The sequence below is a fragment of the Parasteatoda tepidariorum genome, chromosome 3 (genome assembly GCF_043381705.1).
Source record: "Parasteatoda tepidariorum isolate YZ-2023 chromosome 3, CAS_Ptep_4.0, whole genome shotgun sequence".
In the NCBI taxonomy this organism is placed as follows: domain Eukaryota; kingdom Metazoa; phylum Arthropoda; class Arachnida; order Araneae; family Theridiidae; genus Parasteatoda; species Parasteatoda tepidariorum.
The window spans coordinates 21934768-21959054 of record NC_092206.1 but is presented as its reverse complement, the minus strand read 5'-3'; the positions used below and the strand labels follow the sequence as shown (position 1 = coordinate 21959054).

Here is a 24287-nt window from a genome sequence, read left to right as displayed (position 1 = left end):
TATCATTTAAGTACATTAATTTTTGTAACTGTTTGAACTTTTTGGAGTAAAATAGACGAATAATCTTCCTATTATATTTTTTATGTTTAAATAAATATTATTTTGAAAGTAAACAAATAAAAATAATCAAAAGATGTTTTCTTTTTAAAAGTTACATTATTTTTCATAACGTATAATTTTTTGAAAAAATATCTTGTTCTATAATATTTTTTATTTACTATATATATACCGTGTTTTAATGAACACATTTGTTAAGTAAATTACATTTGTTTTAATTTCTCGCCATTTTTGTTTGTTTTTTATGTTTATGTTGAATAAAATACATCTTTATATGGATGTTAATTTGTACCATTAATCATTTTAATTAAAGACTAATTAATATTTTTAATTGACTAATAAGACGAATACGGAAAAGCTTTATTAATATAGATTTTTTTCTGTTTAAAGTAAAATTTATCACATCATAAAATGAAACAAACCAGGCAACATGATTAAATAAAAATATGACAGAAACTGTTTTTACGACTAATAGAACTAAAATCTAAAAATAATATGGAATTGATCAGAAAATTTTATGCTTCTAGATAAATGCACAACGTGAAAAAAATTTGAAGCACTAATATAACTCCGCGTAATCCAATCTTAATTCAAAAGTTTTATTGAAATAAAGCGTAAAACTCAACTTTGAAACTATAAATCACAAAGAATTACTATTAATTTTATTATGCGCAAATATAATAGTACAAAAGTAAATAAAACTATGATGGAGAGACACACGTATAATAAACCGTAGAGCAGCAACTTTTCACATCTACTGAATCAACTTCCCGTTTCCGTTAATCATCGCTAGAGCGCGCTGTAGGCAGTTGGGCTAGGAGAAACTTCAAAAAACACGTCGTGATGACGTCAGAGTTAGTTGTCCTTGACTATTATGTTCATGGTAACTATCTTAATATAAATTTTGAATGCGGCTCTTATCATAAGTGCGATTGATTTTAACCTAACTGTAATTTTTGACACGGATTTAGTCTCGCCTGTAAAATTTATGAAAATAAAAATCAGATTTTGAGAACTCCGAGAAGATTCATATCTTCATTTGTGATGTGTTTATTATTTGAATCTTAACTTACTGTTTATAAAGTTTAAAAAATCTTCTGATTTTAATTTTTAATTTGAAAACAATATTTCTGTACCGATTGTAAAGATATTGTCGTAGAAATGCATAAAGAATTTATATTTTAATTCTAGAATATTTAAGACGGGGACAAATTTCTTTTTTAAGTGTAGCGAAATGCATTTTGTCAACTGTTCCCGGCCTAATGTCTTGCTGAGCTTTGCCGCGATAATATGCTTATTGCTTGTTGAACAATAAGTTTTTCGATTTTATTTATTTATTTTGATTAAATCGGTGGAATATTTTTATTCGTTTGCTTATTTTTTTCCTTTAGTTCGATTTTTTAGAAGTTTTGCTTGTTTATTGTTTTTTTAAGGATAATGATTGTTAATGGATGCAAAGTACATTTTGTTTTAGTGCCTGAAATAAGTTACGATTTGATTTAAATATTTCAGTTTTCTCCATTCACCTCATTCAAAATTCTTAAGTTTATTTTAGAAATGAATAAAATACATGCATGTTTAACCATTTTAAACTGATGGAAAAATAAATACATTCGATAAGGATTTTGCTGATAATTACTACAGAAATGTTCTGTGATATATATATTATCAAAGTATTTTCTTTTCTCTGCTTATAGAAGAATTTATCATAAATTAAAATGAAATAAACAGAAGTAAAGGAAAAATATGACAGAAGTACCATTTACGAACAATAGAATTAAATTCTGAGATAAAAGCTTTGGAACTATTTAGTATTACTTATGATGTTTGTTTTCATAAATTATTTCAAAAAAAATAGGTGAACTATTTTAAGCTATTGTAGATAGTCTTTACCCAACTCTTTCATAATATTCACCTAGATTTAAGTTCAGTTAATGTTGGCAAAATTTCGTTCCATTCATTTTAACGGTAAAAACAATATCGTTTGTCATAGAATTATCTTTTCCATTCATTTTTGAGATCAAAGGTCCTTATCAGTTCAAGAATATGGAAGCTCTAGAGTTGTAGGTGCGGACGTTCTTTCTTTTTCATTCTTAAAATGGAGCATACATATATAGTTTTAGAGAACACTTTGGCAACCATAAGCAAACATCATCAAGGTTCGACAACCTTGGCTAAGTTTGAGATGAGAGAGTGGCACCCCTTTGATTACTATGAAGATCAGCAATATATGTGATTTTACTCATATATGTTGTAGTATATCATATCTGAAAAGCATTTTAAAATTTATACACAGTTAGAAATTTCTCGAAAAAAAAATGGTTAAATAACAATTTATTGAATGATTATTTTACCATATATAATCAAACCAGTCAAATAACTATAAATAAAATAGTAATCAAACTGTTAAGTTTGAGAAAAACTGTTTTTTAACTGCTATAACCTAATACGGTTAAGCAACCAGAATTTTATCGCACCAATTAGAACCACCTAATGAAGCTACTTAGTTTCTTACAACTGCGTACATGTCTTAGCCGAGCGGGCTTATCAATCAACCTCATGACCGGCAGAACTAGAGTTCGAGTCCTAAGTAATGACACCACAATATTTCATCCATTTTCTTCACCAGATGAGGAATTTCCAGTGTCCGGCACACTCCAATGACCATTACCTTACTAAAGGCTGAGCCCCTAACGCCCGTATTCACCAACACGGATTACCTCCGGGTTATCTATGGGTAAGAGTAAAATCACGAGTTTAGTGCGAAACGATATTCTCCAGCCGAAATTTCGCCTAACTCGCAGATTTCATCGACAGTTCTAACTCTCCGGGTAACCCTCCGTTTTTGCCGAGTTATCGGAGGGTAACCTATTCACGAGGAGCTTGTAAACAAACAAGATGGAGGATTCTATCGCTGCGTTTGAGCTTGAAGATCTTGAATTTCTTGAAACTGTTGAAAGAAGGGAAAGATATGTTCCAACTATCAGAAATAATGACCTAGAAGAGTTAGATGAAATAGACTTTTTTGAAAGATATCGTTTCTTAAAACCGACGATTGAAGAACTGATCTCCAAAATTGGCAGTAAGTTGGAATCTGATGCAGATCGAAACAATGCCTTAACTCCAACGGAAAAAGTTTTAACTGCTGTAAGATTTTATGCATTTGGAAACCAGCAAATAACATGTTTATATTATATAACAGCACGTGTTTATATTATATACAAAGTCACATGGTTTTACCTTGCCCAATCAAAGGCCTCGTTATATTTCCTCCAAGAGTTAAACTCGAGTTGTGAAATCCTCTGTTGAAAACGGTTGGAGAATAAAAGGCGAGGGTTAATCCGAGAGTAACTCTGAACCGTGGATATTCCGATCCCCGAGTTACCCTTGAATTTTACTCGGCGTGGTGAATACGGGTGTAAGTCTTGTTAGATAATTATTTTTTTTTACGTTTTCGAAAAATGCTGGTTGTAAATGGTAAAAAAACCGTATAGTTAGCTATTCAAAGTTTTATAACCATACTTTTTGTAACCACAACTTATCTTACCACTGCAAACACAACTTATCTTAAATCAAAATTTTAAAAAATTTCCCCTGCTTGCTAGCATACTAAAATTTTTAACTCGAGCATTGCGTTTGATTACGAACTTTAACTGTTTCCTAAATATTGCAAACAAAACATACCTCCCGTTTTATCGCAAATCAAAAATTTGATCTCTACCAGGAATAAACAACACATTACCAAACAAACACATTAATAGACACATTACCAAAGAGAAGAAAATACTGCAAAAAAGTGCAAATTTGAAAAATTATTGCTTGGGAATGAGCCGTGATTGGAGATTTAACCTTCAACGCAGAAAAAGACATCGGTGTTTTCGGTGTTTCATAACCATAAATTATTATAATGCTAAATATATTATTATTCTCTTATTTTGACCTAAATTGATACAAAATAAAGAAAAATATGTTTAATAAAAATTATGCGTCAAAGAGTTATCCTCCTAATCAAGAAGTGTTAGTTGCGAGAATATTTCTTAATGTCATAATGTATTCTTTGAGTTTCTTTCAAATGTACGCCAGGAATCGCAAAATATGAAACAATTCCCCACTAGTTATTCAAACATAAAAATAGAATGAACTCGTATTCTATTATATTGAAATGTTATTTTTACCCTATTAGACTCGTGTTCAGGGTAGCAGAGGTCGTTGCTTGATATTAAGTTCAAATTTATTTATTTATTCTACAACTCGAGATCGCCCCCAAATTTATTTTAATAATAGTCACTCTTCAAACTGTTCATGCCTTATTACAGAGCCACTCCCGTTTTTGTCAAATGTATATGAGTAAGAGGTGAATGTAAGGCATCGTAGTGTATTTATTTAAATATTTTTTTTTCCTTCTTCTTTTGGCTTACATTTAATTTGTGTTTGGAACTTTTAAAATTCTCTGCTGAGGTTTTTTTATTGCTCAGGACTTTGCTGCTTATTAACTTTGTTTATTATTTTAAGTAGGTGGACATTTAATGTAAAATTGAGAGCTTGTCTTTTCTGTCTGATCAAATTTTTTTTTCCTGCTGACTAGAAAGGTTGTTGACCTAAAGCAATCCATTACGCTTGAAAAAAATAAATAAATAAAGTAATGTAATTTTTTTAAAAATCCTTAATTTGTTGGCTTAGCTAAACAAATAAGATATTTATTTCATGGTTGACTTAGAAAGCAAAGGTTATTAATGATCATAGGGTAACATGATTTGGATACTTTTTGTCTGAAGTAAATTTACCATGTTTAAAACTCAGGAAAATGTGAGAATTTTTAGATTAAATGAAATTTTCCTTTGTTAACATATAAGTTTTAATATAGGAAACTGTAATGAGGTTTTAAATTTCCAGACATTGCATTTGCGTGAGATAATTAAATATGCAGTCTTGAATATGGATTATGTTATATTGTATATGCATTATTATTTAATTTTGCCCAAAAGTGTATTAAGGGTTTTTTATACAATGCAGAAAAAAGTAATTTAGCCGTAGGTGACGAAGAAAATTTTTTACTACAGGCAACAAAAGCCAAATTAAAAAGTAAATAAATTGGCGAGCTTGACCAAATCATTAAATTACAAAAGAAGCTAGTCTTGAACCTATTTAAATGCAGTTTTATGCAATAATTACTAGAAAATGTAAAATGAAGAAAACGGCGCACACTATAAAAAATTCCAGATCAAATTATGGTATGAAATACCGACACTTAAACATGCTGGTACTTTTCACTGTAAAATCAATTTTTACTGGAACATGTTAGGGAACAAAACAATCTCATATACCGTAGTTTTAACGGTAATATTTACTGTAAAATCACTGAATCACTCTAATTTAATAAATACTTCTGTGAAAATTACGGTGTAATATTTTACGGTAAAAATGGATTTTACCGATGATGCCTGTGTTTTATATCGTAATTTGATCTGGAATTTTCACTGCGTACAACGACACATTTCTCGTCACGTTTTGCCCATCTTAATGATCACTCAATTTCAAATTTCGCTAATCTATATGTATTCGAAACGAAAATGACAGATACAGATTTGAATTAATTTTCAAAACTCAAATGTAACAACACTGTTCCAAAGAATTGCTTTCAGAAATTATAATTTTGTTGGAGATGAAAATATCTTGAATGCATTAATGCTTTAAGGAAATAACTTTTGGTATTATTCGATAATTAATCTGCGTTACAAAAAGGATGGTAGCAACGGATTAAGATGTAGAGATATCACAAACAACAATGCTTCGATGCGCTGACGCTTTTGTTTTACATATTTGTTTTGAAATAAGCGAAAGTTTAATCGACGTAGCAGTTTTTTGAAGTTATTTCAGGTCACGGGACGAATTCTAATATTTCTGACTCACCTGAAAGTGAGAAAAAAGAAAGTTTTGTTCATACCCAGAAGCCATTCTAAAATCAAGTGAACGGGTCAATGAGTTTGAAACGATTGAAGCTTTGTAGAATATTCATTTCAGTCAAAGTGAATAGGCTATTCGATTTCATTTCAAAGCGTATATGATGAGTACATTACGAACCTGCAAATGGCATTTTTGTAAAAACTGATTACAGTGTATTTAATTATTTTTTAAATTATTTTTTTTTACATTCCCTTATGTCTTTAGTTATTTACTTCAATTTTTACATTATTTTTTAATGGTATCGAACGAAATGATAATATGTTTCTTCGGTATACTATAATTGCCGGTTTGTATATTTTAGAATATTATGTGAAATTTTTGCATCATAATTTTTTCCATGATAATTCAAACGCATCAAAAATTTTAACAGCATCTATAATAATTTAAATTCACAGACTTAACAACAAAAATGATTTAAATTCGTGAACTGGCGTAAAAAAAACGTTTTATTGGAAAAAAAGTATTGCAAATAGCTGCTAAGGTAAAGGAAGTTCGTAAACGTTATTTAAATGTCCCGGATTTGGGTATTATCCTATTATTTTGTTTCAAGGTTAATAAAATCGTAAGTGTACCACTGTCTAACACTGGTGACAGCAAAAGAGATGCACTCCACAGTTTTCATTTCAGGTATTGCCAAAAAAAGTATTTTCTTCACTGTAGTTACGTATCTTTCAGTTTATGAATCGATAATTTTTGCTCGTAAAGGCCATAAAACAATCCAAATTTGAAATGTCTTTTAACAAAGAAATCCTGTTGAATTTTCAGTATTCTTAATTAATTGAATCTAATTTTTAAGCGTGATATTTGGTGTAAAAAGCACTGATAAATTATGCTTATAATGGTTAAGAAATAACTGAAATTAGTATTGTCATCTGGTGCTAAGCTCAGATTTCAGCTATCAATCTATTTGGAAACTGATTTAGATGGTAAGATCTGTCACTGAAAGCCACAGCGTTTTTTTTTTCTTAATGCAGTAAAGTATGAAAAGTGCATTCATTCGGATAAAGGAATTGAAATGAAATTTCATTTTTATTTTGCTTAAAGGAAAATCTCCCCTCTCCCCTCCTTACGTAAGAACACAACAACGTTTTTTCTTAACGCAGTAAAATATGGAAATTACATTCATTGAGATAGAGGAATTAAATGAAATTTTATTTTTATTTTACCTAAAGGAAAATCTCCTCCTCCCCACTCATAAGTAAGAATATTAAGAAGAGGAAAGGAAAGGATTTATTTAGTCACGAAACAACAGCAATTTCTCCGTTCATAAATTTAAGCAGAATAACAGCTTTTACTTTTTTAACGGTTTCTTCTTTCTTTCTTTGTGAAAGTGAGAACTATGCTACCACAGAATATCATTTTGCCTAGAACACGTTCGTAAACTCATATAAGAAGAAAAAAAAAACATTAAATCTCTTTTATCCGAATCCTCCTCTTCTTTTATTAAGGGTTTTGGTGTCAGATAATGTAATGTTACCCGAAGTAGTTTATTCCACGAAAGATGTGTATTGTGGTCAAAAAGTAATAACAAAGACCTTTTGAGGCATAAAGAATGGTCAGTTATTTTTGCCTTTGAAAATTTAAGAGATATGCAATCACGCATAATGGCAAGTTGAAGGGTAACGCTTACGGGAACGGTTAAATGTTTATTATTCTTATTCGTGTCCTCGCATTTCGAGTTATTCAAACAATTCTAGCAGAATAATATCATTTTGTCATGATATAATGCAAACATGGTGTTACGATACCTGCCCATATTTAGGAATCTTATACAGATTTATATGGAAGTGGAAACTCCATAATAAAGGACTAAGAGTTACTGATGAAAAAGTGTTACTTTTATAAAATACATAGAAAATCAATCAAGTTTGGATTAATTTAAAACGTGGCTTTAGAAAGGAAAGCATACCTATACATTTAAAATTAATAAATACGTGGATGCCTTCCTGTCTCGCTTGGGTAAATTGTGGCATTTGTTTATGCGACGATTCAGCGGCCAATCAGGTTCGACACCCACGCATGACGTCACTTTCAGGTATCCAATTAAATCTGATCCGATAATTGATTTAGCGAGATAATAAGCCAAGCCTAAAAGCTGTAACATTGACACGTTATGCACAACCATGTGATTACGCGCAAACACGTGATTTCAGCGGTCTTTTTCTTTTCGAATTGCAAATACCCAATTGTGATTGAAAAGAGGCAATGGTATTTGACAAACAGAAAGTACCTTGTTTTTAAATATCTTTATACTTAAGCATATTGCTTACAAAATACTGTATATTTCATTGTACAAATAATGTTTTTTATTTATTGGGAAATCAGAGTCATTACTTTCATAAAATTTAATTGCTGCTTCAAATTCAATAAAAGATGACATAATTCTTACCTGTATAAGACCAAGATCCGAGAAAAGAAGTTTCTACAACAATTTTCAGTAGAATATTTTGACTGATGTAGTATAATTCATTATATTGGTTTTTTCCTCAGCAAAATTTGAAATCGCGGTGAATTTTTATGTAGAAATCTGATGATAACCAAGCATTGTTAGATATTTTTTCCCCTTATAAAAGGTAAAATATCAAAAAAGGTAACATTGTTGTGGAAATGCCCAACTGAATTTTACTATTACTACGTTTGTAGTTGTTTGATAAAAATTTATTTTCAGAATTTAGATTTTTTCTTTTCCTCGCTTGGTACTAAAAAAATACTCCTTACAAAAATAAATAGAACTCCAAAAAAAAATAAGTAAAAACATTTATTTTTTTGCTGGTGCTTCTGCATCCATTAGCGTTTATTACAGAAATAAATTTTCTGTTTGTCTAACTGTGCAACTTTCAGAAAGAATTTTGTGGCAAAAGAACTCCGCAGCGGCCATTGTTTTACACTCATTTGGAAAAATTATGTATTCGTTTCAGTAGTTGATTAATAAAAAAAAAACTGTTATCAAAATTTTTATTCGATTTTTGCGCTAAAAAATTCTGAAACGAATAAATTTTTTTTTTTACATTTTTCCATTGGTCTAACCCTTTTAAAGCTCATTTTAACGTGTTTTTCACTAGTAATCTATTTCTTGTATAAATTTTAGAGCACAATTTTACGCTTACATAAAGAATGTGTTTCGTGCAAGAACTTAAGGCATGTTTTAGGATAAATACAAAAGTTATCTGTGCTGCTTTCATTCCTAAAACGTCTTAGCAATTTACGAAGAAAAACACATTCGAAAAAGCGTTTTCGTAATTTGCGAAGAAGCGCATTCGAAAAAGAGTTTTAGTGACCAACCCACTGAACGAAAAATGAAATTAGTTATTATCAATGTGGTTAAAGGTCAGTGGATAAATGGAAAATTCCAAAAAAAAACACTGATAGAGAAAACATTCGAATTATTGAACCGTTACTTGATTCCTTTCAAAAAATTCAGACAAGTTATTTTCTTTTTTTTTAACATTTCATCCAAGGTCCCTGGGTGTTAGAAACGAAAGAAAAATGAACATTTCGTGAGAAAAAGACGAGGTTGAGAAGAACTCAAGTCTGAAATTTGCTTTGACACCTTGCAATTAAGGTGGCGGTTACGGTTAATTCAGAGAATGTAATCGTCTGTTCTCGTATTTCTCAGCTCTTTTGTTCTGTTGATAGCAAACTCTACTGGTGGGCCATTTTTTTGTATGTATTTGCAATTGCTGACCAGAAATTACACGGATAAATAATAATCAACACATCTGAAATTGATTTTTTATTCCACCGTTCAACAGAGCAAACTCTTAAGCCACACAAGCTATTGAATTCAGAACATTTTGTTTCTTGTCTGCTCTCTGTAATTATTTCCCCGACTTTCTCTTCATAATAAAGCAATGTCAAAAGTCGAATTTATTGTTTTTTCTTCTTCTAACTGTTTTGATAGTGTGGTAAAAAAGATAAATATTGTTTGTATTTTTTTGAATTTTTTAACACCACGTTCGATTTTTATTGCGAAAGTTAACGCAGCAAAATTTTTTATATCACAAACACTGTTCTATGAAAGAGGACATGGTAACTAAATGCTAGTAAAGGTCGGTCAATTTGCCATGCTGTTTTGCTTACCTTAAGATAATACAGTGAATTCTCTCAGGAGCAACCACTCTTGGTCGGAGGTTGGTCGTTCTTAGAGTTACGTACACTAACTTCAAAATGTTATCGAAGTTGCATGATTTTTAGAAAATGATTTCAATTTTTGTCAGTATCATTTTTTTTTCCTTTTGGCGTGGATATGCTACTTGGCGTCATGAAAACCGGATCGATTGATGAAATTTAGCATCAATAAAAATTATCCCTGTTTATATAATTATGCGTGAAAACAAATTTACCAATTATGAATTAAGTTTGCATTTATTGTAAATCATAAAAATTAGTTTTATTTTATGTTATAAAATGAGAAGAGTTTTGTTTGTTTAAAACGTTATTTTTTTCTAATTTAACCTTCAACTCGAAAAATTAATCATTGATAGCATCGTCTTTCGTTTACATGAGGCGCTGACTACAACATGAGGTTGAAGATCTTTTTCAGAGATCGTCGAAACTAGCGCTCTAAATAAAAGCCTTATATTTTGAATACATTTTAATCTATTTGATCACATTTAAATATTTTGGATAAATTTTAATCAACTTATTTGTTTTGTTAATATTTTTTGTTTTGATATTCTTTTGTGTTTCCTTATTTGACCTTTTTCGCATTTGCTACAGAGGTTTCCCGGGCTCTGGAAAGGGTTTTAATGGTCTTTTCGAAAGTTTGTTTTTAAAAAAATAGTCTATAAGTCAACACAATGTCTATAGAAAAAAACTTTGCGCCTCCCAAGAGTGGTCGTAAAGATATGGGGTCACGATATAGAGTTGGTCTTTTCTAGAGGTTTCAATGTATTATCTTTTTCAAATCATTTTACGATTATTTTCTATACTTGCTCTTACTTTTAAGAAATCATTTGATAGTTTTTGAACATCGCAAAAATGAAATTGCGATTCGACTTAATTGTCAAAATGGTACTCTACCTGATAATTATCTAATTTTAAATATAGTTTTTCTGTAAGATAAATTGGCAGACATTTTTTTCTTATAAAGGTGGACTAATATATTTGCAAACGTTTTTACATTTAAATATAATTTCAATAAGTAAGACTTAAGAAAAACACAATTTAAGATTTTTCTTCATAATTAAAAACTAGAGCTGTCGAGGCTTAGGGAGCAGTGAGCACGCCGGTGATGCAGTGTTCGAATCCCGGCGCTGACTGTTAATGCGAATTCTGCTCTCAGCTCACATTGACCTCAATACTGTCAAAGGTATTTTATAGAGCCGCGATGGCTCAGGGGATAGGTTGTTTCCCCTCCAACCGGGTTCGAATCCCGGCGATGACTGGTAGATACGAATCCGCATCCGATTTGCACCGATCACAACGCTGACGTGAAATATCGTTAGGGGACAACAGATCATGGGTTAGAGTCCCTTTGCAGTCAGGCTAATCGTGGGAGGTTCTCGCGGTCTTCCTTTCCATGTAACACAAATGCGAATTAGTTCCATCAATAAGTCCTCCACGAAGTCAAATTTAACCCAATACTTGATCCAGGTGCTCCCTTGTCTTCTGTATTGGGTTCAAAATTACGAGGCTGCAGAGTAGTAGTCGTAAACTCAAAAATTTTGTCGGCTGTTCAACGGTTATAAAAATAAAGGCATTTTATAAAGCTTTTGTTAAAATATTAAAGTTCGCTTTTAGAATAATGGCACTTATCTACTTAAAAAACAGGCGTCCGTTTTTAAATAACAGTGTGAAATAAGCAGTTTTATACTGGCACACCATCTGACAGTTTTAGTTTTTGAAAAATTAAAGACATTTTTTTTTTTTTTTTGCAGTGTTTCAATCCAATAACACAGCGGTTACAAGCAAAGAAAGATGCTATATAATAATAAAAATATATTATTGTATTTCAAAAATGAAATATAAGATAAATAAAAACTCATGATTTATTTAGACAGCTTGAAGGACCGGTGCATATAGGGGNTGTTAAAAAGAGACAAAAATAGTACGTCCATTTTTAAATAACAGTGTGAAATAAGCAGTTTTATACTGGCACACCATCTACAGCGGTTACAAACAAAGAAAGATGCTATATAATAATAAAAATATATTATTGTATTTCAAAAATGAAATATAAGATAAATAAAAACTCATGATTTATTTAGACAGCTTGAAGGACCGGTGCATATAGGGGTGGGTTGGGATATATATTCAGTCGCAACAGGGGGCTGTCGGCTTGTGAAACCGTAACAGAGTATCAAGATTAAATAAAATAAAATAATAAAGTGATGGCTGAGAGTTATTTTGACCCCTTTTGTGAGTACAAGATGGTTCAAAACATTAATGGGTTAAAATGATAAAAAAAAGAATTGTAAAGTAAATATTGCTAAGCTCTGTTTAGTTTTGAAATAGTTTTAAAAAGTATGTCAAAGAAGCTTCTTTGTAAAACTTGTTTTTGAGAAATTATTTTAGCTGTCATTATTTGATATATATATATATATATATATTAGTATAAAAATAAGTTTAAATAAATAAAATATTAAATATTAAGTAAAATTAAAAAAAAATTTTGAAGTTAATAAAAATTAACTAAAAAATGATTGTTTTCAAACTTGTTAAATGTTTGTTTTCAAAAAATGCTAAAAATTACGCAAGAAATGAGCATTTAGAGTATTTCGTTTATACTGCGCATGCGCAATAAAAATTTAAAGATTTCTTTTCATATTTTTGCAGTGAATCGTATGTGGCAACTGATGAAAAAAAGTCTAATTTAAATGTCTTGAAAAGTTAGGAAGTTATAAACAATTTTCTTAGTAGATTTTGTACTTTTTTTTGAAAGAAACTGAAAATGATAAAGGGTTTTCTTAACAGTAATTTACGGTTATGAAATACAGCGTGGTGTCTTTTTTTGCGATTGAAGTAAAACACGGCTCATTTCCAAACAATAATTTTTAAGAATGCTCCCTATTTTGCAGTTAAAATCTAATAGAAATAGTTATTCATCATTGAATTTTATTTAATTTATAAAATAAATTATTGATAAATTTTTGAATATGAATAAAAGATAATTTTCGAACTACTTTTGGTTGAATTTTATAATTTGAAACAAATATAATTCCGATAATCCAGCAATTTTTTTAGTAGGCATTAGATTGTTTCTTATAATTAAAATTACCAAAATATATTTTTGTTTGTCATTAGAGCTTAATATATACAAATAATTGCTAAAACGAAAAATTCTAAGTCTAATTATATCAGTGCATTGCTTTCTGTAATGTATGTGATTTGCGTAGAGAATAATTAATACTGATGCGTTGATGATTTATTTTATCCCATACAAAGAACAGGTATGCATAAAAAACTTTATAGGTTCACATTTTAAATCCATTTCTAAGAAGAGTCATTCTGCAATAAGTCGTTCAATTTTTTTTTCAATCCTAAAACAGGTTTAGTTAAATTAGTTTCTATGACAAGAATATTAGATATAAATGCCTTTAATGAAGATTTACGTTTGCGTTTGAATGATTTCGAATGGTATAACCCAATCACGTATTCGTTGAAACGAATATACTCGTCGAATGTTTAAACATTTGAAGCATCCAACAAGTCATGTCACCCTTTCACTCGCTTATCTTAGGAAAATGATCACAAGATCATAAATTATGCTATAAATTAGCCTCCATTGATCCGTGATTATCAGACTTAGTTTTTTTCTTCTTCCGCCAAACAAAAAGGTTCTAATCTAAAGATTTATATAACGCAGACTGTGGGATTTCTGTCAATGTGCTTCGATATTTGCATATTCTATTCATATGTTTTTTACTAAGTTTGATTTAACATTGCATAATGTTACATTATATATATATATATATATATATATATATATATATATATATATANAATTTTTTTCCCTAATGTATCAACACAAACTCGGGTAAGGGAATTTTGTTTGGTTGACTGAATTGTAAATAATACTTTAAGTAGTGTTGAATCATATTTTAATTGTTCTTTTAGAATAATTTTGTAATTTTCACAGATATAAAACTTAGTTACGAAGTAAAATTATTTAGATTAATCTTTAGGTTGTAGAAATTTATGAGATAAACGGTGCTATGGAGATGCATGCTGTCATATCTATAACTTATGACGGAGCTTCACTTTTTCGAGCAATGGCACATCTATCTATCTATCTATCTACATGTATATAAAAGCCGCGGTGGATCATGGACTAGAGTCCTCCTACAGTCAGACTAACCCTGGGATGTTTTCGTGATTTTTCACTTCATATAACTCAAATGCGAGTTAGTTCCATCAAAAAGATCTCCACTATGACAAATTTCTCCCAATACTTGATTCAGTTGGTCCCTTATCTTCTGGATTAGGTTAAAAATTTCCGGGCTATGGAGATGAACATTGGTAGTCATAATCTCAAAATTGGGTCCACTCTTCAACGATGGTTATAAAATAGTATTATAGTATATGATACTCAAGCTCGAATGAGGAAGTAGTTTAGCACTCAATGAAGCTTTGGTATGAGTTTTTTTTTCATTTTTATCTAATCTCATGACAGGGAGATGGAAATAATTTTAATATTTCTTCTGCCTACCATACTGAATTTCCGAAAACTAATACTTAGTAGTAGCTTGTGTGATTTAATGATTGAGAGACAGATTTTTAATTATTACTAAAATTCTATACACGAAGACCTTTAACAATATCGTGGACTTGAAAAGATTTTAAATTGAAATAATAGTACTTACGCGGGGCAAAGCTACAGGCAACAGCTAGACGGTGAAAAATTTGGTTAATATGTTTTTTAAAACTGATATAGGTCTTAGGATTGGAAGAGGGATTGAGGAATTAGAATGTTTAGCTATGATGTGCATTTGACTTGGTTACCATTAGATTTTACAGGTTGCACAAAATAATTCTGAAAGGTGACCTAGCTGATCGCCAAAGGCTGTTAGATAAGTTAAAATTTTGCTTAAGCTTTTGCTCACTTTTTTATTTATTGTTAGAGTTTATAACTGTTTATTAGTTTGATAGAATTTTCAGAATTTTAAAAATAAATAACGCTACGAAAATACTGCTGTTTATTGCAAAAATACTGAAGGATACTGTAAAAATACTGTTATTAAGGTTTTTTAAGGGCTTTAAAATTTGATCATGTATTTCGTGGGTCTTGCAGCACTTGTAATTTCGGAAATTTCAGTCAAAATAGCCCTTAGTTCAACTAAGGGATTCAGTTCAACTAAGGGGTCTCATCAAAACTCATCAAAATTTAAAGGCTTTAAAATTTGATAATGTATTTCGTGGGTCTTGTAGCACTTGTAATTTCGGAAATTTCAGTCAAAATAGCCCTCAGTTCAACTAAGGGATCAATTTCTTCATCAAAATATAATTTATTTTTTCTGAATTATTTTCGCTATTTTCAATCCAATTCGTTTTAGTGGAAGGCTTTTTGAATGATATCAGCATTCATTTTCGTAACTTAATATAAATTGGATTGTGAACATTTTATCACCTGGGCCTTCACTGTTGTTGATAATTTTTTTTAGAAAGGAACTTAAAATTAAAGAGATTAAAAAAAGAAAAAAAAAACTGCTTTCACTTTGTTTCCATTGTTCAATTGTTAAAAAGAGACAAAAATAGTTTATTTAACCGAATTTTAGATGTAGAAAAATTGGTTCAATGCTGAACCATAATATCGGTACCTTGAACCTCAATATCGGTGCCTTTACAATAATAATATCGGTAACTTTAGCAGTAATATCGGCCTTAATCTATTATATAGGTACTGTATCGAATAATAATATTCCTGTTAAATTGAACCTTGTTTCTGTTTGAATTTAACCATAGTATCGTGCAATCAAATTTAAAATGTACGTTGAAACAGCTCAACTTACGATCGCATAAAAATTGCAAAAAACTTGAACGATAATATGGGTGTACGTGCACCAAAATTTCTAACACTCTATATATTCTTATTAAATGTCTGCCAAAGTCAAAACTGCAGACGATGAAAAAAAAATTTAACCCAAAAGGCGTGACCCTAAAATCGTTCTCTCGCAATACTAACAGATTTTTATTTAACTGCAGTTCTTTCTAGACTCTATTACCCTCAGGCTACGCTGTTTGCGTAAGAACTTGACACCTTGCTCCTTGCGCGTCCTGCTTATTTCTTCTACAGCAAAACTTTCATCCAAAAACCCACGGGGATTCTATTTTATTGCTAAGAAATGTATGCTCTGCGCCAGGTCTCTTTTAAACTGTTCAACAAAGCGGGGAGCAATGTAGCAAAACTTCCATCTGCTGAGCAACTTGGAACACCCAAGTATATATACCTGAATAAATATACTTGCTACTAAGAAAATACTAGAATAAATATACGCAGAATTCATTAAGAAATATATTTATTGCTAAAAAAATACTTGTTTTATCACATTTCTGAGAATATAGCTATAATAATGGTTAGAATATAGTCATTCGCCATATTTTTCAAAGAAATCTATTTTCTGCTGAAAAATATAGTCATTGAAATATATATACAGAAGTAAAAACATAATAATGAAGTGGTACTCATATAAATAAAGTAAAAACAATGTAAAAGGCGCATGCAATGTCACATAAAAGTTCACGTGTTCAAATTTTAAAATCATGGAAGATACGAATAGTTAATCGATTCAAATTTTATTTTCAAAGAAGATTAAAAACATTCTTTGCTTTCGGTCAGAAACCAGCCCATAAAATGTCTATTCCCTAGAAATTTTCAGTCATTTTTCTATTTTCTATTAATAAATATACTTTTATGAGCTATCATAAAAATTTGAATGAAAAACTTTCAGTTTTTGTTTAATTCTTTTTCACTGTCTTAATTTGGTTGCTTAGCAACGAAGGAAAATTAGGCATAGCTCTCTTCAATTAGTTTATGTTATCGTAATTTACTCCATTTACGGAGGTGACAGTGCTTGGCTACTTTTAGGGATTATCGCAAAATATATGTAGCTTCCCAGCTCCCCAATTCATGATTCAAGTTTTTTTGAAATTTTCTCTATTTTGAAGGTCAGGATTCGAGTTTTGTTAAAAAGTATATGTTTTTTCAGAAAATGTATGTTTTTGCTTTTGATTTCGTAACTTCAATAGTTACACTAATTAGCATATTTGAGGTCACCCCTTTGAACCCTAAACATTGAGTCCTGAAACGTGAAGGTCCAATCAATAGATCAAAACTTATTCTGGACAGTCCGTTTTTATTTTGCACTCCAAACTGTCTGTTATTGACCCAAACTGCATTTGCGAACTTGGATTCAATTCTTAAACAAATCTGTTTACACTGCATTTTGGAAGGCGTCGTTTATTTAATTTTTTTCCCTCAGTGCCAACCACTCAGGTGTGCAATATTAAGGTCAGTGACAGTTATCAAGATGGATTTGAAATCGTGACAAACAGAGGGAATTACGCGAAGAAAAAAACATTCGCTGGAAAGCATTTTTATTTAAAAATGTCGAATGATTTTTTTGTCCTGAATTTAAAAGAAATTTAAAGAAAAAAATGTTTGTTTTTTAATGTTCTTGAGTTATCTTAAGTGTATTTTCCTTGAAAAATTTATTTACTTAAAAATATGGCTTGGTAGATAAATAGTAAACCTAGTTATTTGTCTAGAGATATTTTAAAAAGAAATAAAAAGGTTTTGTTTTCTTTAATGTTTGTTTTCGAAATTTGGATTATAGTAAAGATAAATTAAGGGGTTTAGGTCAATATAATAAAAATGAACATTTTCAAATTGTTTAGGACAATGGTGTCTGTGAAAAATAGCGTAATTTTTATGCCTCTGTAAAACGTAAAAAGGAAATGGCCCAAAACAGTTTTTGTTAATGGGGCTTTCTCATTGGTTAAAAAAAATCATATCATCGTTTTTAACTTTTTATGAATTAAAAGAAAGAAACATACTGATCTTGAACTTAAATGCTTAGCTACTAGGAGGTTTTCTTTTCTCTATGATTATTTTTTAACGTTTCTTCCAATTTTATAAGGATGCATCTCAAAACCTACAAGGGATAATAGAAAAAAATTAATGACGTTTTTTAAGAACATCTATATACTGGGGAAACTCGTAAAATATTTTTAGATTTTGTTTTATAATTTTTTAAAAAAAAATAGTATAATGGAGAGATGTAAAATTTTAATGAAGTTCATTTTTAATTTTTATAAATACAGAAAAAATTCTGAAAACAAATCAAAGTGTGAACATTTTTTTAAATTCAAAATAAACCAAAAAAATTTAAATATGGGAGCATAATATTTTTAGCAATATTATGCTCTGAAACACTGAAAAATTCTGAAAACAAATCAAAGTATGAACATTTTTTTAAATTCAAAATAAATCAAAAAATTTAAATATGAAAGCATAATACTTTTAGCAATATCAAATATTAAAAAATATCAAATTTTTAAAACTTTGTATATTTCTATTTTTTTAAATGTACTCAATACAGATTTATTAGAATTTTCTGTATAGGTTCTGTTAAGTTTTGTATTAGTTCAAAGCAATGCATGTAGTTTTTCTAAGAAAAGTCTCTAAGTTTTAAGAATGTGCCCCATTACCCCCAAACTTTTTTTTTACACTGCAAATAAATCAAATAGTTAAGATAATTATAGTTTTACTGTTGTACTTTTTCTTCAATTTTTTAACCATTTGAATTTCTAAATTATTTTAAACTTTGTGTACCCAATTTTATTCAAAGATATACGATTTCTGAATCTCTTTCAAGGTCATCAAATTTTGTTAAAATAAAAAAAAAATGAACGTTTTAACTATTTATGTTAAAATTTTTTTAACCCTTAAACTTCTAAATTTTGTATATTCTTGTTTAATTAAAACGTTTAACAATTTCTAAATCTTCTTCCATGTTAAAATTTTTTTTAAATAAAATAAATAGATGTCGTATTGTGTTCCTCCTTAAATTTTTTTTAACCGTTTGAACTACTAAATTTCGTACACCCATATTTAATTAGGATATGTGAAATTTTTTTTCTTCTATATTATCAAATTTTGTTAAAATAAAATATGGAACAAGTAAAAGTTTTTGCAATAGTGTTTATCTGTAATTTTTTAAAACTATTTAAACTTCTAAATTGAAGTAAATTATTAAATTTTAAATAATTGATACAGTTTTAGAAATTGCATATATTTAATTTAAAGATCTATCTCAAAATCTTCTTAATGTTAATAAATTTTGTTAAAATAAATTTAATATTTCACTTTAATTTTTCTTAATTATTAGAACTTATGAGTTTCGTAGGCTTTTCGCAGTTACATGATTTCAAAATTTTCTACCATATTATGAAATTTTGTTAAAATAAAATAACAAGGAAAATTAAAGTTTTACTTTAGTATAAAAAATAAAGAAATGATAAGTTTTTTTTAACTAAAAGATATATGATTTCTAAATCCTTTTATGTACGATTACAAATCCTTTTACGAACCCAATCCGAGTCGTTTATCAATCAGTTTTCACCAAAGAAAAAGTAAGAAAGTTCACGGTTGTCAGGCTCTACCTTTTCTTTAGAGAAAAATCCAAGGTTGATTGATCCTTAAAAGGTAATTTGTCTTTGGAATCTGGACTGAAGATGATCAAAGCAATGACACCGGTATCTATTTTCCATTTTACAACAAGCATAATGGTAATCGCAACAAAAACTTCACCATTTGGGACAACATCAAGACACAGAAGATGTGCCTAGAGCCTTTGCCTATGTTTTTCTTTCCTGGTAAAGAATTCATACCTTAGATTAATATAACTCTAAATTACATTGCACCATTTTGGCTCACACAAACACAGTGTTTTAAGGTGGATTAGATATCTATGTGCCTTAGGGCCACAGTGGCGTAAGACAAATGTGACTTAAGTTATTCTGGTTTTGAGGTACGGAATTACAAGTTGTTTGTGTTAATTACAGCCGTTAAAAATGTTTTTTTTTATGGCATCTTCACTCGCGTGCAAGAAAGCAAGCCTTTCTGCAGGGTCAATGTGTATTATTTTTCTAGTTTAATTCGTTATTTTTGTTGGTAGTTTGTAATTGATGATGTGACATGTTACACTGTTGGTTGTTTCATAATCTCCTTTTCAGTACGTCGTTTATACAAAGCTTTTAGTGTCGCATCCGTAACGAGTCAACTACCTACATCTTGACGCGTATATTCTATTAAAGTAGGGATTTTATTATCAGATCAAAGATTTTTTATTAATTTTTATAAAAAGAGGTAAGTATTTAATAAAATTTATTTTCTTAATTTATTTCTTTTAATAGTGAAAGAATTTTCCAACAATCCTTTCTTAAATTGAAATCTGATATCACAGTTTTGTTTTTAATTTAGTTCATGCAAAATTGCTTTTTATTGTACTTAAATTGTTTTTAAATAGTTATCTGAAACAAATTTTGAATTAAAAGCTTGATTTCATTCGTTTTAATGGCAATATTTTTTTCAGGTAAATAAAGTTATATTACACCGAACTTCAACATAGCGAAAACTTCAATACTGATGGTGCTACGGCAGTGACCAAAATTCAAGCTAAGGAACTAGGACTAAAATATTGGCGGTGTTTTTAGCTGCAGCGAGATTTCGCTGTTTGCCAACGCCGCCTCACTTTCTTAACTTCCATGGCTAATCGGACTTACCTTGAAAATAGTTTATCAACGATTTTCCAAGTTGCAAACTCAACTCTTTCCACATTAGAAAAGAATTGCACAAGCTCAAGTCATTCTTTTCAAAACAGGACCGAGTCCTGGGTGATACCTCTTGTTGTGATATGTACTTTGAATGTTGTTGCCATTTTGATATTTGAAGTTTACGTTTTATATAAATCTTGCGGTGGTCGCCGTCATCTGTTTCTAGGGCAAATTCTTCTTCTTGGACTCCTGTTAAGTTCTTTGGTTGGATTTGCCTTTGTTCCTACACCGAACTGGTTCACGTGCGCCTTAACTAGGACTGGAGTTGGAATCGCTTCTGTTATAGTGTTTGCCACACTTCTCGTAAAATGTGTCTTCTTGTTAAGTTTACATATTGGTGTATATCTGAGTGCAGCATATCAAGGTTTGCTTCTATTCTTCGCTGTTGCAGTCCAAATTGTCATTGCAGTGCAATGGTTAATTTACAGACCAGCTTCTCTTGTAATCGTGGACCAGCTAACTTGCAATGCTAGATGTGCAGCTCCATCCTCTGACATTGTAGCTTCATTAGCATACAATATGCTACTAATGTTAGGGGTTGGCATACTAGCTGTGCGTGCTAGAACAGTTCCAGAAAACCATCACGAATCTCGGTTCATCGGCATAGCCATCACTATATGTATTCCATTGTGGGTTGCTTGGATTGTTGCATCCAGCGTTTCATCAATACAGCATCATGATCCATGCCTCGCATTTGGTATTGTCCTGACTGCCAGTATAGTATTTTTAGTGATGTTCCTGCCCAAAGCCCGACAACTGTCTGTAATGGGACGAAACGGTTTTTATACAGACGATGGTTTTTCTTCAGTAAATCAGTCCATCTACACACCATCTTTTTTGCATTTGAAGCCACCAATATTGCCTTTTGTCAAGCAAGGAACCCTCGTAAAACCACTTACATCAAGTTTTCCAACTCATGCAGGTGAGTGAAGTTTTTAATTCTTTGAAAATGTTTATAGTTTTGATGTAGAACTCAGTTTTCAGCTATAATTAAGCTTAGTTTTCAGCTGTAGAATGTTATAAATCATCTCGATGCTTCTTACAAAACATTTTTCTACTGAAAATCCCCTTATTTCAGATATTTGCAGCAGTTTTTAATATGTAATTTAAAAAGTTTTTTCTCCGATGTTTTCCACACTTAGCAAACAATTTAAGCAAATTGATTCTTTGTTTAAATTGAACGAAATTGCTTCAGAACAAAAATATTTACTATGCGATTAAAATGTATTAATTCTTCATTTTAACGATTTAAAATATTTGAATTTTTTGTGAAAATTAGTATCTTTTTCAAGAAGAACATTTATTTACTTTTTCCTAAAAAATATTATATATNTAGTGAAATGGCGTGCAAGTTTCACTCAATAAAAAGTAAAATACGAAAAAAATAAAATTAAATTAAAAATAAATAAATAGGCACTCATGAAATACAATAGGGGCTAGGTTAGATATTTTTTACAAATTTGTCAAAAAACATTTTTAATATTATTTTTAACTCATGAAGTTATCTTTTGTTAACAATAATTTGGACATGTATTGTGGTTTATATACGGAATTATAAAGTTGTTTATTTTTCCATAATATTTCTTTTAAAAATAGGTTGTTTTTGTCCACACTAGTTCCTCTGCACGGGATTAGTGCGCACGAGTTATGAGGCGGGTGCGGACAGAGCTGATAACTTAGTCGTTTATTTCAAAGGTATATCAAAAGAAAAGGAAATTAATTTCAATCTAAACCTTATTGGGGAAATATATTGAACTGTTTGAGTTAAAATACTAATTTGTTATAGAGATTTCACTACACTGAGATAGATATTTTGAATGTACATAAGTACATTTAAAAACCGTTATTCATTTTGATTTATTTGAAACCTTGGAACCACTTATAGATTGAATCAATATTAATAATCATAGTCTTAATTTAATGATGAAATGGCTAAAAGGGACAAAACTGGAGCAATGTACTTAAAGCTTTACTGGAGCAGTGTAAACAAGTCACTAAAAATATAAGACGAGACCATTCACTGATGTTCTAATTTAATTTAACGTATGGCAAAAAATAAATATTTATTAAAAACGTTGTTCTCTTTTTGACGCATCATTTAGCAAAAGTGATAAAACATCTCAAAATTTTGTTAAAACCTTTAAAAAATGGATTAAAAAATTTTTTTTGTTGCTAAATTTTTTACTGAATTTTAAATTACTTTGTCCATACTAGCTCCATTTAGACATCTGTTGTTTTTGCCTAATCCTGGTTAATTGAAACCAGACAGAGCAGAAGTTATTTTTGTAATAGGTAAAAATCACCTAAATTATGATATATGATCGTCTTTCGTTTAATTTTTGTAAATAAAATATGCAAATAAGAGAGTAAAAATAAAATCTGAAATTTACTTTCGTACCTTATTAACCTTCTTTTGCAAATTTCTACTGAAATATTCGTCCCATCGTAAAGACACGGCTCCCAGTAGAACACCGAAGTCAAGCATCACTGACTGCGGTCACTAAGCGGGTGTGTGACAACTTTGATAAGTCTGCGTGGGAACGGAGGGAGCGCGGTATTGGTCCTCTTTAAACTGTTCTACCGTAAAATGCTCGAATTCGAGCGAAGGTCATTGGGCTACCAAAGCAGAGGAGCCATCCCCTTTGCAGAGGATCAAAATTGCAATGGCATGTTTTCGGATCATTCTCATGGTTGTTTCCTAGATCGTCGCCAATAGCCCATTGTGCAGCTCTAGTGCGACGTAAATAAAGTACTTACCTACCTATTGAAGTATTCACAGTGTTATTGTGTAACTGCACTCAGTAATGTATACCAGTTTTGCAAATCAGCGATATTTCACGGAGAAAATTTGACCAATAAAGGAAAACGATGTTCATTCTGGCACCATGTCCACACTGGATCCCTACGTCATTGCACGAGGCAGAAATAAAAACAAATAAATTAATACTTAAATATTTTTTCAGAGAAGAGTAGAAAGAAACAAAAAAATCACAAAACTTTTTGTTAGAAGCATTTAATCAGACAGAAACCTTTAGAGAAAGCTATTATTTGTTTCTTAATAGTGAAAAAAATCAGCAACTATTGATATTAGTCGTAAATTTTAATAAATCACGTTAAATCGTTAAATATGTTTTTGAAATTTTCCAAGAAAAAGACCTAATGTTTTCTTTAATTTAATTTAAAAAAAGATTCTTAATTTTTTTGTAAAGTGAATTATTTTGCAGTCGAACCCTGTTATAGTGAACACGATTCATAGTGAACTCCCGGATATAGTGAACAAAATGTTCGTTCCCGTGCCTTGCTATACACATGTAATATTATTTTTTGTAGATATAGTGAACCAAAAGTAGAGAGGAAATTGGATATTATGAAATTTCTTCTGTCTTCTATGGATTTTTTTCTTTATTTTTCAGTAATTTTGAAATTTATACCTAAAATACATATGCCGATTTTCAAAACCATCTATTGCGTGGAATGTAGCCATAAGCATT

The 24287-nt window shown here is 30.1% G+C and overlaps 1 protein-coding gene across 2 annotated transcripts in view; it reads left to right on the top strand.

The window, feature by feature from the left end:
* The window catches only part of LOC107443664 (metabotropic glutamate receptor 3), a 64526-nt gene that overhangs the window by 7420 nt on the left and 32819 nt on the right, over positions 1-24287 (top strand). For both annotated transcript variants that reach the window (XM_021148381.3, XM_021148382.3), the window contains exon 2: positions 20556-21718. In XM_021148381.3, coding sequence (XP_021004040.2) covers positions 20728-21718 — 991 coding nt within the window. In that variant the 5' untranslated portion in view covers positions 20556-20727. The remainder of the gene's footprint in view (positions 1-20555; positions 21719-24287) is intronic.